Consider the following 16,854-nt stretch of genomic DNA (forward strand, 5'->3'; position numbering starts at 1 on the left):
GTGGTGTTGAAGAAGGGGTAGTCTAGGGCTGGGACGATGTAGGAGGGTCGAAAGTGCCGGCGAATGCGGTTATCCAGAGGTGGGCAGTGCAATGCGGCTGGGAACGCGTCCAAATTCATTGACAGTTGGCCTAGCGGTGATATCTGCCGAGTTTTATCGTCATCCCGAAGGTTCCGGGTTCGCATCCAACCTGCAACGGTTACACGTTTCAAACAGTTCTTAAGGGGTATATCGTATTGAATATATTCAACGGACGGGACCAGTACAGTCACTCCTCACTCGCTGTCACTCATCACCCACTCGTAACTCGTGCTCGAGCCGCGGCAGTGTGCCGCACCCTCCCAGCTCTGTTAGAGTAACACAGGGCTAGCGCGGCGTCTAAAGCTACACAGATATACTCCGCGTCGGCCCGAGCCCTGGCCCGCCGGCCGCATTGAGCTCACTCGACCCACCCGCCCCCCGGCGACGTTCCTCCTCACTGGCGACTATCACATGTTCTGCATTACCCCAGCGACAGGCCGTGACGGTCCAGTCAGCCCGCCCGGCCGAAACCCAGCGGACGCTCCAGCCGCCGGCCGCGGAAACAGAATCAACAAAAGCTACATCACCGATGAGAAATAAGCAGTGTTTTATAGAATACATCACTTGGTATTTCCACCGGGATTATGCGGAGGCGCCGGTTATCTATGGATGGCCATTCGATTCGGTGACACGGAGTCCGCTAGACTGTCACCTATGCGGTCTGGCATTGGTCACTGTCGGGCCCTGCCCTGTCATCGGTAATGTTTTCAGTTCAAGGCGGCCGCTAAATCTCCGGCACCAGCACTAGTTAGTCAGCACCAGCAGCAGTCAGCACCAGGCTCCGCTGTTCGTCGCAGTTCCAGTCCCCTGTCTCGCGTTCCTGCCGGTCATGGGAAAAAAACACATCTCAGCATCTTTGACGGACCGACGATCATCTGACTACGAAAGCTAACTCTTCTTCGTTAATCAAAATCTTAAAAGGATACCATGCTTGTCAACAACACACGCAAGCCACTGCATTCACAAAATACATAGCAGAGTGCAATATAACATCAGTTGTTATGACTCGAAATGGACGATTACTATCCTCACAATCCTCATCAGGGTGAGATATTCTGTCATTAATCCAGCAGTCTCCTGCCGTACCTGCGCGGTGCATCCGTCGGCGGCCGGTGCCTCACGTCTTGGTTCCCTGTATCCTGCTCTCCCACTGGTCGATTAGCCCGCTGCGCCGCCTCCCGGTGGACATGCTGCCCGGCAGCTGACGGGTCGAGGGAACTGAGTCAGTGAGAGCTCTCAGTGAGACCGAGGGAACAGTCAAGAGTTGGTGTGAGCTGTCAGTGGGCCAGTGAGAACATTCAGCGCCGGGTGATGATAGCCGAGACTCTTTTGGGAGGCGTGAGTAACACTGTACTCTACGTACACCACTTCCGTAACTGAACATTTTTGACACACACAAAATAGATCGCAAAATAGGCCGTGACGCTTCATTAAACACTACCCTAACTCACCTCCGAGTCAAATCCTTAAGCGACTAATCCTAAAATATCTACCCGCCCCACCCGCCGGTCCGTCTACCCCCCACATACTAACCTGCTCGTCGTCCAGCAGGTTGGGGTTGGACATGGTTCTGGAGAGCGGCGCCGGCGGTGGCACGTCCTCCTCCTCTGCCTCCGAGTCGCCCAGGGCGGCCAGCAGGTCCGGCTGGGACCGCGCCAGCGCCCAGCTCCGCTCCCGGCTGTATGGGCGCGGCGGGAGGGGTCACACGGTGGCCCGCTCGTAGCGCACCGAGGAACGACTAAAGTTTGGGTGAGCGAGCAAGATTAGGAGTGGGCATTCAAATAGACCGTGAAATTGGGAGCCGCTTATGCTGAATGTTTTCGCCAAATCATTACAATCTCTAACCGATACATATTAACACCCTAAAGTGGATATCTATGGGTAAGCGAACAACAAAACTAAACTAAAACGTTTCCCACAGTAAGCCGTACGTACCGCAGTTCCTCCTCGCGTTCCTTCATGACCTTCAGCTCGAGCTGGATCTTCTCCTCGGCGGTGAGCAGGCGCCGGCCGACCACGCCACTGGAAGCCCGCCGTTCCGCCTAAGGGGGGAGGGGGCACGTCAGTAGGGGCTTCATGGCGCTGGTAAATGTCTCACGTCATCGGGATAGGTCATGGCGGTGATGTGGGGACTGGGTGTGGTATCAGAAGATAAGAGTATGTGAATCATGCCGCGGTGCCACGACAAAGCGTCAGACATGGGTCAAAGTCCTTCACAGAAGCAGTCTGTCTTGAGATCATTACGGCATAGGTATTTGTAAACACTTGTGTCTGATATTAGTCACAAAAATAAACAATCAGAAAAAACGAGACAGGCCCGAATGTCCGTAACTCTCATCAGACAAGCCAATTGTAACGAGCTCCCAAAGTCACACCACAACCCTCCCTCCTGACTCGCTGAACTCCGAGACCTTCCCAAGCCCTTCCACAGGGCCCGTCCTTCCTCAGTTCAGCAGTACTCACTCCGTGCGTTCCGGACGAGACGGCCGGGTTGTCCAGTGACCAGCTGGTCTGGAGGCGGCGCTGCACAGGCGCCTGCCCCGACCGCGGGCCACGGCGCACGGCGCCACCGACCGCCACGGCACCGGCGCGGCGCGGCTCCACAGGACTGTCGGGCGCGGCGCGGGCCACCGGCGACTGCGGCGACTGCGGCGCCGGAGCGGCGAACGCGCCGGCCGACCGCAGACGACCGCGAGAGGAGATGAACTTGGCCATCAGACCGCGCCCGGAGCCGGTGGAGGCGGGGCGGAATGTGCTCATGGCGGGGGCGGCGGCGGGGCCGGTAGAGGCGGGGCGGAAGGTGCTCAGGGCGGGGGCGGCCGCGGGGGCTGGGGCGGTGATCGGGGTGGCCACAGGCGCAGTGACCGGTCGCGGGTTGGCGGGGCGTTTGCCGGGCCGGAGAGCGGGCCGGGCGGCGGGCGGAGTGGGCCGCGGGTCGGGGTCGTTCCACTGCTGGCGCACCTGTCTGGACAGCTCGGTCATGTCGCCGAGACGGGTGACCTGCGGACGGAGAGAAGGCCAAATCAAAGACGGTCTCTATCGAGAACAAACCAGGGATGAAATACATTGGACAATGCCCGTCTGAATCGGTTTGATAAGCATCTAGCATTGAAGCATAAGCTCCCTTTAATCGGCATCGCGATAAAATGACAGGAAACATATAAATTGAACTGTTTTTATCACAAAATAGAATCGCTTGACACTATTTCAAAGTGGCATGAAACCCATAAAACGTCGACAAAACTCGAGCCATTGTTGCCCTGTCAACAACTAAGAGTTGCATCATTACACAGGCGTTTAACCTCGCCAAACAGGCAGTCCTCGCGCTGGCGCACCAAACCGCGAACCTTTTCATCGACGGTCTCCTCGCTGGTGGTGATGAGGTGTCCCTCTCCACGGAGCTCGAGCTCGCGCCGGGTGGCCTCCTCAATCTCATGCTGGACGCGGCCGGTGGCCAGTCTCAGCGCCGCCTGCCGGTGGTCGTCAGAAGGCGAGGGCGCCGGACGGCGGCTCGTGCCCGCAGTGCTCACCGAGGGAGGCTGGCCCGACTGTGGGTGGTAGATAGACGAAAGTCAGACGGGTGGGGGAGGAGGAGGGAATTAAATAAACGACCGGCAATACTGCGACACGGTGCTGTGGGCGAGGCTGGAATGGGCGTATGTAAGGACGGACTGAATAGAAGGGAGGGAGGTGAAAGAAAGACGACAAACAAAGCCTGCAACTTAGATGTTGATATAAAAGACACCGCGTTGACACTTCCGCCACATTACTGGGGCGGAGTGATGCTATTCCGCTGAGGCGGAACAAGACGGCTCTACCGGGGGCGGAACACAGTGTGACAATGATGACCCGCCACGACGATCGAGCGAAGGTCAGAGCCGGGGACGGCGGGCAGAGGTGGGACGGTCCGGCGGCGTGCTGTGTGTCACACGCTGTTTATCAGACACGGATACAGGCTGTGTCGACTGTCCGACCTCTGAAACCGATACCAGTGCAGATGGACTGTCTATTTTGATACGAGCCGCCGACTGGTGACGGCAATGGCCGTGTGGTGTTTGTGAGTTCCGTCTAATAAATCATATCTAGCACCGGATTTTAGTACGTCATGTAAGGAGATTTGGATCTACTTGGTGTTGAATTTCGTTTCTGATAATAGCAAGAGGGCGGTGGCTTCTTGGTAGCTTCACTAGCTCCTTGAGGTCATTCCGTGTCGCGTCACTATCTGATAAGGTTGATAACGTGTGGCAAAAACGAGCGGCGCCAATGATTCGGCACGCTTCCGATTGGCCGTTCGCATGCCGGTGTCGAATTGTGGTCACGACGCCTTGCACAATCACCTGACTGTACAACTCACCGTTCACATTTAATGTACCACGTTACCCGCTTGAATGCGCATCAGATGCATTATCTCTCTGCCAAGGCAGCCTCCGGAGGTATGTGAAATAAAGAGAATGTGCCTATGAAGCCGTGATCGGCACTTTGGCGGTGTTGAACAACACGCGAGTTTTCGCAGACCTCACCTCATGAGTGCGGGAGCTGGTCTCTTTGGTCGGTTTGGCCGCTCGCAGAGCCTGCTCTCTCCTGGTCTCTTCCTCCCTCTCCTTGGCCAGGCGGATTTCACGCTCGATCGGTGTCTCCGTCGACCTGCTGGGTCAGAAACACGACGTCAGGTCAGGTCAGGTGACGGAAGGGAAACCCCCAAACGTGACAGGAACAAGTCAGAAATTTTCCCACATTACTGTCACGAATGACATGCACAGATTGCACACTGTAGCTTTCGCCTAACCCCGTTCGGTATTCAACGCCGAGAAATAAACACAGTGCACTGAAAGGATGTGCCTGTCGACCACTGGCCAGGCCGCGACTATGCAGCGGATGACACGCCAACCGGTCAGTAAACACAATCCATTGAGTCGCCTGGCGCCTTGTAGCCGACACCGGGGTCCATCCATTCAGGGGCGGGTGGTGTGGATGATAAACATAGAGAGGTGGAAGGGCAGGCGGGTGGATGTTCGTGCAGTGCAGTGACTCCGGCGGTCGTCGGTTGTAGCCTCTCCCCGACTCTGTGGCTCATTCAGAAGACCAGGCTAACCCATAGGGCACATAAACTGGATGACAAAGTGATATATGATAAAAGATGCAAACAGACAGCAAAAGTGCGAGGGAATGTTTGAACGTATCATTATCCTCCCAGTGCAGTGATCGCACGCAACTTATCGCTTACAAAGAACATCCAAGTTCACCTGAAGAGCTCGGGACTGCCAAGTCATCTAACTTTACAGCAGCCCACTGTGTGAACAATGCAGCGACTGGTGACCGGCCACGAACCCCCGGTATGAGTGCGACGGCAGTGGTTCCGAGATAGCGAACCGACCAGACACACGTCTCGCTAAGTGCGCTTAATTGCGCGCCGTGAAATAATCGTGAGAAAGGTGGTGAAATTGCATGGGATAGTGGCGAGCGGCTAAGTGCCGCGATGGATAGCATTATTTAGCACTTAAAATCATATAATTAAGCATCTCCGTTTTTGTGCATGATGGATCGACACTCGATTGCTTTCTTCAAGACGTCATTAAGAGCGTTAGCCCGTAGAACACGACTGACAAAAGTAAAGGCAGCAAATCGAAAATCGGACACGGCAGGAATGCGTCATATCTTTTCCCTGATCTCTCATTTGATCCACTCCCACCTGTGTGACGAAAAACTGCCAGCTGTTCCCTTATCAGTACACCTCGCCCCTCCCCACCCCTCACCCTTCCTACCGGAAACAAGGCCTCACCTAACAAAGGAGCACCCCCCCCCCTCCCCCACGGACCGACCCTCACCTAACGAAGGACTACAAGTCACTCGCTTCCCCCCCCTCCAGCCCCGCGTCTCACCTGGCGAACGACCAGTGCTCCTCATCGCCGTGCTCCTCGAAGGGCCGGACGGTGACCCGGCGGCGGGCGGCCAGCTCGGCGGCGTGCTCCGAGCCCAGGCCCGAGCTGTGACCGGAGCTGAGGCTCTCCTGAGAGCGGCTCAGGGGGCGGCCGCGAGACGGACTGGCGGCGGACAGGACGGGTTAGAGACTGACACAGCGGGTCCGAGACACAGATCAGAGGGCTGTTCACGGGCCCTGTGTGCGGTCGGACCGCACACAGCCTCGAAGCTCCGCCCACTGCGTCCCTACGTCAGCCTTCCGTCACCGCACACAGCGATCGCTGTGGCCGGTCGGGACTGGCCACAGCGGACCGTCCACCGCACGCAGCCGTGACGTCAGAGCCGCCTACCCATCCCCTACCCCCACGCCTGCTGGACGCACCGCACACACCGCACGCAGCAGTGTGCGGTGCCCGTGAACACCCCTCAGGTACAGCGGTCCAGTCGGAGGTGATCAGCATAGACCGAAGGTCAGAGCGGGATGATGACAGACACAGTTAGGGTCAGCGACAGGGAATGATTTAAGCAGCGGCAAGTCAAAGATGAGAGGATTTGTCAGGTAAAAGGTCAAAGGACAGTGGCATTGATCAAAGTAAGATCAAAGAGTCACGTCAAATATCAGGTCTGATGGTAGGTCAGCGGCCACTTGAGAGGTCAGGTTGAGGACAGGTCGGGTCAAAAGAGGTCAGTTCCGAGGTCAGTTGAGAGGACAGGTAGAGGACGGGTCACAGGTCAGGTCAGAACTCAGGTCACAGGTCAGGTCACGGCTCAGTTCAGAGGTCAGCTCCATGTGGCACCCCGGGGAGATCTCCGCGCCCCGGTGGGGAGACCAGCCCTATATATAGACCAGATCGGGCCTCGGGGTGCACTCCGCATGACTGACGACACCGCGGGGGGCCCTGTACTTGAAACCCTGCAACGAGCCTACCAAAGCAAGCAGAGGGGCCGGATGGGGAGAGGGAGGGGCGGTGACAAATGAACGGGGCAGCCGACTACATTGGACTTGTTTGGCCAACGCCGGGCCGAGCGGCGGCCGCCACTCGGAGTGCAAACTTTGACCGGCTTTCAAAGCATGCATCGTGTTTATTTGAACGATGCAGTGTATTGAGGACAGTCAGCTAGGGGTAGATATACGACGAATTTAGACTGGGATACAATAACTGAACGTACAACCTCACTTAGTCCGACTATCAGAATCGACAGCAGGGGTCACAGAAAAGGCCCAGCTCAACTTTATACGCTAGCAATGGAAGGATTCAGTTTATCAGTTAAGGACACTTCAAAGGCTCATAGCTGATAGAGCGAATGTTTAAAAGGCAGATACGGGTTTAAGTACTACAACAGCATGACTGTCCTTGATTGTGAAGAGCCCTACAGACGCTATCAACCTTTGACCGAGCCAAACGTAGCGTGACTGTGCCCACCCCTTCTGTCGCCAAATCGATAGTGTAATCAATGTTCTCTACATGTCAAACAGATATAGAGTTTCTGCTTATAATGAGTTCACCTATACTTTATGAACATGGCTTATCAATCAAACGGAAAACCGACAACAGATGCTTGATAAGCTCGTGGCCATCTGATATCTGCCTCACGTTTGCATGATCGCCTCTATAGAAACCTGACGGAGTACCCGGCCGAGACGGCTCCAACACATGTCAGTTTCCCACCAATACGCCTACAGCGACTGGATAGACCATCTGCTGCTACTCATTAGACGTTCTCGCTCGTCTCAGACAGTTAAACCGCCGGCCGGTTCCCATGTTTTGGTGGCGACGTGGCCCGTTTTACGAGGTGGCCCCAGAGCACGCGGCGCCCTCTCGGCTCAGCGGCGGCAGAAGCTGCCTCCCGCGGCCTCACAAGGTCGATTGGTGTGAGTCGGTTCTGACATCACCGTCGTGATGATCTGACATCACTGTGTATACAGCTCGCACGGCGGTGCGTCAGAAGTCTAGCGTCACATATTGCTAGGGTTGTGGCGACAAATTCTGACAGAGCTGCGGCATCCGAGACCGAAGCCAGGAAGCTTGCCTATGAGAGACTGGGACAGTGGTTAAACAGCTCGGCATGTGCCTGTTGTGCTCCTTCAATGTTGTTCTCCTTCAGAGGAAGACAAACATGGACACACGCAGGGATACGAGAAACAAATGACGAAACTTGGGAAACGATTCGCGCGGTAACTAACGCAGTTTCTGTAGCAACCGTACAGCACAGTTATAGTGCTGTTCGGTAACTTATCTTTAGTATCGGCAGTGGCAATTGTAAGGTGTTTGGGTCGCCGGTCGGATCTGGGGTCGGATCATCTCACCTGTCGCCCTCCTCGGTGAGACTATCCTTCTCCTCGCTGCCGTATCCGGAGAGCGGCTCGTCGGCCGGCGCCGGGCTGCTCAGCGGGCCGGCGGCGGCGCGCGCACGGCGCAGCTCCTCCTCGCGGCTGCGCTGCTCGCGGATCTCCCGAGCGATCCGGGTCTCGGGCGAGACGCCCTCCACGGAGCGGCGCCTCCAGCCGGCCGGCGCCGGGTCGGAGCCGGCGCCCGGAGCGGCCGGAGCCGACATGCGGGAGCCGTGGGCGGCCGCGCGCGAGGAGCAGACGGGCGAGCTGTGCGCCGAGCTGCGCCGTGAGCTGTGCCGCGAACTGGGCGACGAGCTGGTGTCGCAGGTGCCTCCGCCGCCGCTGGTACAGGAGCTGCTGTCCGCCGCCGAGAGGAGCTCCGCCTGAATACGCGTCTCCAGGAACGTCTTGGTCTTCTGCTTGTTGGCTATGATGGACAGAGCCTCCACACCTGAGGAGAAAAGGGTGTCACACTCCATGTCAGTAATGACAACACTGAAGTCAGAAGGAACACGAGCGAAAGTGGAAGGGCCAAGCAAGGACTAATCAGCCACACGATAAAGACCACACATCACGATAGCTTCACTTCCAGGCTTTCAGCTTGGATGAAACTCACAAACCATCACCCTTTTAAAACACCATTTAAAACGACCCACACTGACGCGACTGCCTCTCAGAGACCGTCCCCACCTCACAGCACGTCCACCGCGGCCGGCTACACTCCGCAAAGAGCCGGGCTCGTCACTGCCGCGGCCGCCACCCACCGTGCCGGCCCTCTGATACCGGTATCGGGCTCAGATGAGACACACGGACGGTATATCGGGTCTGATAGGTACTGACTATGGAGAGAGAGGGGGAGGGGAGGGAGGAGATATGGTATCGGAGGTTATAGGGGCTTAATTCAGAACTGCCGAGCTCAGAGTCATAGGATGGTGGGAGGGAGAATGGATGTGGAGGTGTTAAATGAGTCAGGTGTGTTGGGTGCGTCACGAACGATTTCAGAACGATATGAGGGAAGGTGGGTGTCAAGCCAGTTATTGGAACGGTGACAGAAAGCATTGATAGTGCTGCTGTATTGACATCATCATGTCGCCGCACTCAATGTTGGGCTAAGGCCCGCAAGGATGGGAAAAGTCAACTTTTAATCAATAGGCATTTGAGTTGCTTTCAATTGAAGAAGTACTGACATCAATAGGTTTCAAACCACCTCGCCTTCATTCATATGCATCACGACTTCTTACCAAAGTCTGAGCAATGACTGCCAGAAATAAATATGAAACTCGGTAAATTTTAATAAAAACAATCACGAAGGTTCGACGTCATGCGTATTCATCGTTCATGGGCAATGGGCACGCACAGCACGTCGACGGAAATAGGATGCTTATAGCCCTGTAGACATGTCCTACACGGTTGCCAATTTGTTTAACGACAAAATGATTGGAGATGATGACACCAATATTTCTCAACTATAGCGTCGATGATTGCAGTAACGTAATGCTACATTGTTTTACGATGCTTTGGTTGTTGAACCCGCGAGTTATTCGATTAAAGTAGCCGTATAACAAGCACATACGGCTGATATGCCAGTAGCCATCCACAATAACTTCATGGTGCTAGCCGGTATAAGGCACCAATTCACATGAAAATTAATAAATAAGCCGCCGTCGACTATCGAAACGATACATGACATTCCAAGTGGACCGTGGTTCATTGAGTGTTCAGTCTTGGGCGTGCATTATAGCGGACTCAAACTTTCAAACATTCATTCGTGAAATAGGTTGTAAACCTGTTACCACTTTTTTAATAATTTGTCGATGCATGTGAAATGTATGGGCTGCCTTGTGTCCATCAAATTCACATATATCGCTCAAAAATGATTTTTCTTGCACATACATATTTCAGACGGCTTTGTAAGGCCCATCCAGAAGTAACATCAATGCACCTGAGCTGCGTTTAAGTTCTGTGCGGCTGTCGTATCCCCCGCAGTCACGGTTAGTAATGACTGTGATAAATCGAGAGAGGCACCCGCCTGTCTCGGCCATCACGGCAGAAGGCTCACCGCGGCACCCTTCCTGTCCTAATGAGGAGAGGGTCTGCATGTCAAATAGGCACCCCACCGGACACACACTCTGTGAACAATTGTACACCTCAGCGCGACCCCAGCCGTACTTGAAAGCCGTGAGAATGTATAATGAGAAGTTGCAGTAAAATGAGTGGTGTTTTCTTTCTCAGGAAAACATTCAAAAGTGCTTGTAAAGACCAACACAATGCCCTTTTGTGTTCGTCGTTTACGTTGTAAGTAAAAGTACGGCAATGGTAGATGATGTCCTTGAGTTAGGGACTGTGTATGTGAAGACACGGTGCGCAGCCTCACGATGTCGGGCAGACTGTTGACAAGTCGCGTTTGTTTATTCCAACTTGTATTTCCGAGTCCCACACGCTGAATAATGTATGAGCTAGACGCACTTCTATAACTGTTCCCGACAGACGCGCACTCTCTCCTGAGTCGGTGATGGTGAGTCTGTCCGGAGCGGGCCGCCGTCTCGAGCGGGGCGGGGCGGAGGGTGGTGACAGCCCCCTGTGAGGTCTCCACAGTGACATACTCCACCCGCTCCGCGCCGCGGGGGGTCCGGTCGGGACCGGCCCTTCGCCGTCCGACCGGTACTGCGCACCGACCGGCGACCGCCGGCTGGCCGGCCGTGTGACCGTCTGACCCGGCACTATGCGACAGGTGCCGCCCGGTGCACCAGCCGGTGCACCAGCCGGTGCACCAGCCACCACACCGGCCACCACACCAGCCACCACACCGGTCACCAGGGCGGTCACCAATGCGGTAGCTAGTGTGGTTAACAATGCGGTCGCCAGGGCGGCCAACAATGCGGTCACTACAGATCACCAATGTGGTCACTCGAGGGTTTATAAGCGTAGTCACCGATTACGATGGTAAGACCGTGCCGATCACACACGGTTCCGCCCAGGTCATAGCCGACTGGCTCAGGTTTGAGATTTAAAAACCGCACAACTAAACGCTGAACTTTCAGGCACAAAGCTGTTCTGTGATGTGGTTCAATTGTAATGACGGTTGAAGCGACATGCTAAGATTCATGCAGTGTAAATATTTAGCTAAAACGGTTAAAATTCACACTTCCAAACGAGCAAAATGAGGACCGCCGTATTAGCTCCAGATCCAACCAAACCAAATCTTAGCAACATGACCCAGGCAAGATCCAGTAATACACATCATACGGTAGGGACCCACAGCCGACCATCCTTCGAAAAGCTGCCCGTTTAGTAAATGGACAGATAAACGGGGAGCGGGGTTCGATGACCGATGGTGCCCAGTGGGCCGTGACGGGTGACTGGTGACCAGCGATCAGTGACTGATGACCGGTGACCAATGACCGGTGACCGGTCACCAATGACCCGGCCGGTATCACGGCGGGGACTGCCCGGCCATGTCTGGCGCAGGGCCACGCCACGCCGCCGACACCGCCATCGCGTCTAGCGCGTCAGTGTCGTCACGCCGTCACGGTCCGCCGGCGTGACGGCCGAGCGCGCCAGCCGTGACGGCGTCACGGCGCGCCGCTTTACGCCCGTGACGAAGACGACGGGACGGTGAGCATGAGCGAAAGGCCATGGAAAATTTCGAAAAGATCATGAGGTAATGTTGATGTTTCACAGATCAACGCAAGAGATAGGTCGGAAAACCTGAAGTAAGGGACTGAAAAAGATACCTACCAGCCACCGGTCAAGATAACGGTAGCTCAGAGCTGAGAGCGTAATGTTTGGATATGTCGCCATGACCTCTCGGACCAATCTCGATTATCTTTGAGAGTTGGCCGGTATCTGGCATCTTGAGATGCCAGGGCTGATGAAGTCACTTTTAATCGATAGCCCATAAATAAGGATGTCATAGATCCACTGCGAGAAACGGCCATCGATGCATCTCCTGTTCTTGCACAGTGCTATCGATTGTGTAAAATACTAATGCAATGAAAAGCTGAAGAGGCTACGCATTCCATCAACACCTCAGTATCTGAGATGGAAGGCAGGGTCGATGGGAATGCCTAACAGCGTCCATAGTCCAAATCTCAACGAGCATCTCTCCGTACCTTTCTACAAGCAGCAAAAACTTCGACAAAACACTGGCCGGGCCCGGGAAAATGATGGCCCTACTAGCCAGCGCGGTCCGGTCCTGCCTGCTGAGAGATAGATGAGGGTGCTGATGTTTATTTACCTGTCGTGATCATCACTCCCGGCTCGTCGTGATCCTCCATGGTTCGAGCTCTGACCCGAGTCCGCGGTAGGGTTAGATGAATACGCGGAGGTCAGTTTCTTGGCCTACAGTTCTGTAGGCTGATGAACTAAATCACAGGCGCTTCTGTTGACTTCAGGCTTCTGAACTTTTCGTAGTTTTGCCGAAGTAGAACAGATAAGCGATGACAGGGCTCCGATACTTTCCGTACTTTCGCCGGCACCAGAACACTCAGCAGTCAGCAGCCTCTCCCGAGTCTCCAGCGCACTACTTCAGCCCTTCATCACTCCTCCTACCTCAAAACAAACACAAACACCGCACCACAAACACACAAACGGCACACCGAGCTCCAGCCGCTCACCAGCCGCCGCCGCTGCCGAGTGGGACGGACGCGCCGCGGAGAGAGGCACCGTTACCGTGGCTCGCGGCGGCGACGGCGGCGGCCTACTGGAGCCGTCGCCCGGCCGGCCCGACTGTGCCGGCCTGGAGCGGGCCGGGCCGGGCCGGGCCGGGCCGGGTCGCCAGTCTCACCGACGGCACGCCGCTGTAGCCAGGTCATGCCGTCAGGAACGGTCACGGAGCGGTCAGACGGACCACTGCGGGATGCCGGGCCGCAGCGAGATGCAGAGGAGGGAGAGGCTGGTACTGGTTGGAGGAGCACAGAACGGGGTACAGGACGGGAAGAGCTCAGGAGTTTGTACTGTGAGCCGCGGACCGTGGGGTTGTTACCAGGTGAGCAGACAGTTCAACCCATTAGATAAGGAATGTAGCGAGACGTATGGCAGTGTAACTATCTGCTCCAAAACTACTGACCTCGAGTGAGCCACTGAGTCAGGTTCTGTCAGCTCTGGTGAGAACGGCGAATAGGTCAAGAAGCTTTTTTTCTCAGCACACTTGTAAGTGACAACACTTGTTCACGCATCTGTAGCACTGCTTTAGAGGCTTTAATTAGACATATTTAAAAAGCTGATGAATCACCAATCTACCCAGACTGTTGGATAACATTCGTACAAGTGTGCACATGCTTGACTTACGAGCCGTATTCTACGGGCATAACTTCCCGAACTTCCACTAAAGTCAATTTCGACGCTGATTCTGACTCCAACTCCCACTCCGAGCCCCGCCCTGACTCCCAACTCCGACTCCGACTCTGACGCGGAGTCACGGCGCAGCTCCGTTATACGGCTTCTCCAAGCGTCCGATTCGTGGGACTCGACATATCCGGGGTCGAGTTCCATGCAAAAACTGCGCCCTGCCCGGCCCTGCTACCGGCGGAGATTACCCCATAAACTGCAATGAAGACGCCACGAGGTACATTCACAACAGTCGTTCCAGCGGGCGGGCGCCGCGAATTCAGTCCAGTCCACGGCGACGCCGTTCAAACTGTCGAGGGATGTAACGAAAATAGCGTTTACAATGCAGTTAACGAAGATTTTAAACCTGAGTGGATGTTGGTCCCAATTGAATCCGAAATGCAAGCAAGTAAAACGTCGGATCTATCAACGAAAGGAGAGGAACAATGGGTCGAGTTTACGTCTTAACAAACTACGAAATAGGTATGAACGCATTGTCGCGTTAGCAAAGCTAGCAAAGCCCAAAGAGGCTCAGCCCGTTCTAGAGCCTCGCAGCTGAAGGAGGTGGCTAGACACCGAGTCAGATAGAACCACCTCTGGATGTTGGACTTTAGGTCACATGCTCAGCATTCAGCACAGCACTCGGGTCAAAGTTTCCCTCACAAATCCTGACACAAGCGCTGATGAATTTCCCCCGCCGACAGTCATGAATCGGCAACCGCCGGAGGTCGAGCCAGGTCGGGTCATGAGTTGAAGTTTCTCCTGAGCAGCGGGACCCAGCGACCTGCGCCGATGAGCTGACCTCCGCCCCCACACCGGAAAATACTAAATACTTAGTAGTTCCAGTTCCCGCCCATAAGGCGTGATAACGAGAGAGTCAACCGGTGGTTAGGTACTTAGAGGTCACACAGGGCTTATCGGCCGCACAGGGCAGTCCGATGTTGTATGTACTTATGTGCACCTCAATGAATGGTACGGTATTGTATCGACTCTATAACTGGACAGTGCACAGATACAGAGACGAAACGGCGCGCGCAGCGGGCACGCCGGTACCTCGTTGCATTCCTGCAGAGTCCGACAAATGTGTACTAAAGCTTCCAGCGCTAGGCCTTCCATCGCTGGACGAATAAGTAGGTACGAGCATGCAGCGATGACCCAGTTAAACTATGTCGGTAGGCAGGCATACGACTGGCCCCTGAGATTTAGTGACTGCATCACATTATCGACTGGGAAGAGCACATGCAGTGATATGATCATCGGTGGCAGACTGTTTCTCGGACCATACCCAAGTGTCCCGAGCTCACAGCGGCCGGCCCACACCTCCACCAAATCACAATAGCCGCGTTTCGCCACAGAGGGATGCCGGATAGTGACGTCACCGCCGCCAGCTGAGGTCAGCGACCGTGAACACGCAGTAAAGGCCGGCGGATGACGACGGCGGCCCGGCCGACGGCACGACCGGCCGAGAAAGCGCCAATATTGGGAGAAACGAGAACATTGTGCGGCGGCCATGGAACTCTGACAACATTGCAGATCGTGAAACCGTGGTCACAGTTTGAGTAAACTAATGTGTGTGCAGCCAGGCTTCTAAAATGTTAATTAACACTTGGCACCGTTAGTCACGAGTCTGAAAACTCCGTACGGAACGTCCTAAATGTGTGCCTTGTGCAATCAACTAGTTTTGGAGTGACACTCAAGTTTATACTTGTGCATCGGTATGCTGAAACAAACATTTAATATGAGTACCCCGGTTATTATATGTATGTAAGTGGACATCGAGATTCGACTGCTCGCTCATGATTGACCCTTTCATACGTGCGAATTATGAATTCAAAGAAATCAAGTCGATCAATGGGAGCTTTGAGGTTGGAGGAGAGGCAGCAAATCTTCAGATTATAAGTGTGAAGGAGGCTTCATTGAGTTCTGCTCTACCAAAGGTCAAGTGTCGGTCTGAAATGTTAACAAGGAAACAGAGACCCCTTCTGCACCAAGCAGACTGAAATGCAACTGATCGCTTAAATAGCGTAGTAATGAATCAAAATGTAAAGCTAAGCGAAATGTCAGAAGTACCTACTAACCAATTGTGGAAAACGATACGAAGATGTCACTCAAAACTAGCTACACCCGGTTACCGTAATATCATCAAGCTACAAGCTTATCACAAAAACAGCGAAAAATGGTCACAGAGAAGGTCGTAAATCGTAATTGTAGAGTTAAGTTAGGTAACTGTACTGACCACGCATCGACCACGATATACACCACATCCAAGCGAACTTTAGAGCATAACAACCTGTTTGATCACAACATCTGGCATCATTCGGTTTATTATTTTCCTAGCCCATTCCAGCAACAGACAACCACAAAAATGGTCAGCTAGGATGGAAGCGTTATCCGGAGCTGGATAATCCTCCGGCGCGAGCCGCCGGTCGCTGTACCACGGCGGGATGCTCATTACTGTCGGAGGGACAGTCCGTGGGACAATCTGCTGGAAAACTCCCACGCGATTCACCCACGGTGGCCGAGTCTCCCGCGGCGACCGGAAGTGTGCGACCGACGCGGAGATGGCGAGTGAAGGCCCGGACGGCGGAAACCAGCGGAGACCAGCGGAACCCAGCGGAACCGGCGGAGACCGCGGCTACGCCGGGACAAACGGAACTCCTCCGAAATGGAATACCGATGCGTGACAAATACCTTATACCGGTGTGAGATGAGCATAGGTAGATAATTACGTGTGGATAATGACATAGCCCGTTACCAGTTTCCAGCAGAGACACATTTTCAAGTAAGCACAGCACTATCAAGCAAAAGCTTCCCAATGAATCATAAATACGGACAAAATGAAACAAAGCCAACTGCCTCTATCAGGCCTTTCACAAGGTCTTTTATCTTGCAGCTCGATTCCAATACCATGGATTGCAGATTGTGACGGACCTTGACAATCTACACCATAGGGCATAGATTGTAGACGGACCTTGCTTTATCAGAATTCAGAAAACGGATCCGGTAAGTGGACGTTGGATCTATATGTTATCGGATCTATGTTATTATCTATATTATTCTTATTATGATCTATATATTATTATAGGATCTATATATGTTTCTACTGGCCCGTATCTAAAACAGCATCATCCATGCCGGGGAGGACGGTGGATCCATCCTTCTGGTGAACCGTGTCAATACCGTAGCTCAGCTAG

General features: G+C 54.3%; 1 protein-coding gene across 3 annotated transcripts; it reads right to left on the reverse strand.

The window, feature by feature from the left end:
- Window positions 1–229: 229 nt before the first annotated feature.
- On the reverse strand, window positions 230–13,041 carry LOC122364143 (translation initiation factor IF-2-like). 3 transcript variants are annotated; one of them, XM_043334261.1, is made up of 10 exons: window positions 12,570–13,041; window positions 8,309–8,783; window positions 5,961–6,122; window positions 4,602–4,725; window positions 3,429–3,629; window positions 2,545–3,081; window positions 2,017–2,123; window positions 1,615–1,759; window positions 1,168–1,282; window positions 230–901 (listed from the first exon to the last, which is right to left on the reverse strand). In XM_043334261.1, exons 1-9 carry the CDS (start codon window positions 12,607–12,609, stop codon window positions 1,199–1,201), a joined length of 1,875 nt encoding a protein of 624 aa, XP_043190196.1. In that variant the 5' UTR covers window positions 12,610–13,041; the 3' UTR covers window positions 230–901; window positions 1,168–1,198. The 3 variants fall into 3 exon arrangements, with proteins under 3 accessions (XP_043190196.1, XP_043190195.1, XP_043190198.1); XM_043334260.1 differs by having other exon boundaries at window positions 4,602–4,728; XM_043334263.1 differs by lacking the exon at window positions 12,570–13,041 and adding an exon at window positions 9,023–9,051 and having other exon boundaries at window positions 4,602–4,728.
- Between the last annotated feature and the right edge of the window lie 3,813 nt (window positions 13,042–16,854).

This window comes from Amphibalanus amphitrite, unplaced genomic scaffold (assembly GCF_019059575.1).
Source record: "Amphibalanus amphitrite isolate SeventyFive unplaced genomic scaffold, NRLGWU_Aamphi_draft 000658F_arrow, whole genome shotgun sequence".
NCBI classification, from domain to species: domain Eukaryota; kingdom Metazoa; phylum Arthropoda; class Thecostraca; order Balanomorpha; family Balanidae; genus Amphibalanus; species Amphibalanus amphitrite.

Excerpts from the sequence above, each read along its gene's own strand:
- LOC122364143 (XM_043334260.1), bottom strand. The coding sequence starts at position 12,609 with ATGGAGGATCACGACGAGCCGGGAGTGATGATCACGACAG. Across the intron at positions 8,784-12,569 it reads GGGAGTGATGATCACGACAG|GTGTGGAGGCTCTGTCCATC; the intron begins GTAAATAAACAT and ends TTTTCTCCTCAG. Across the intron at positions 6,123-8,308 it reads CTCACCGAGGAGGGCGACAG|TCCGTCTCGCGGCCGCCCCC; the intron begins GTGAGATGATCC and ends GTCCGCCGCCAG.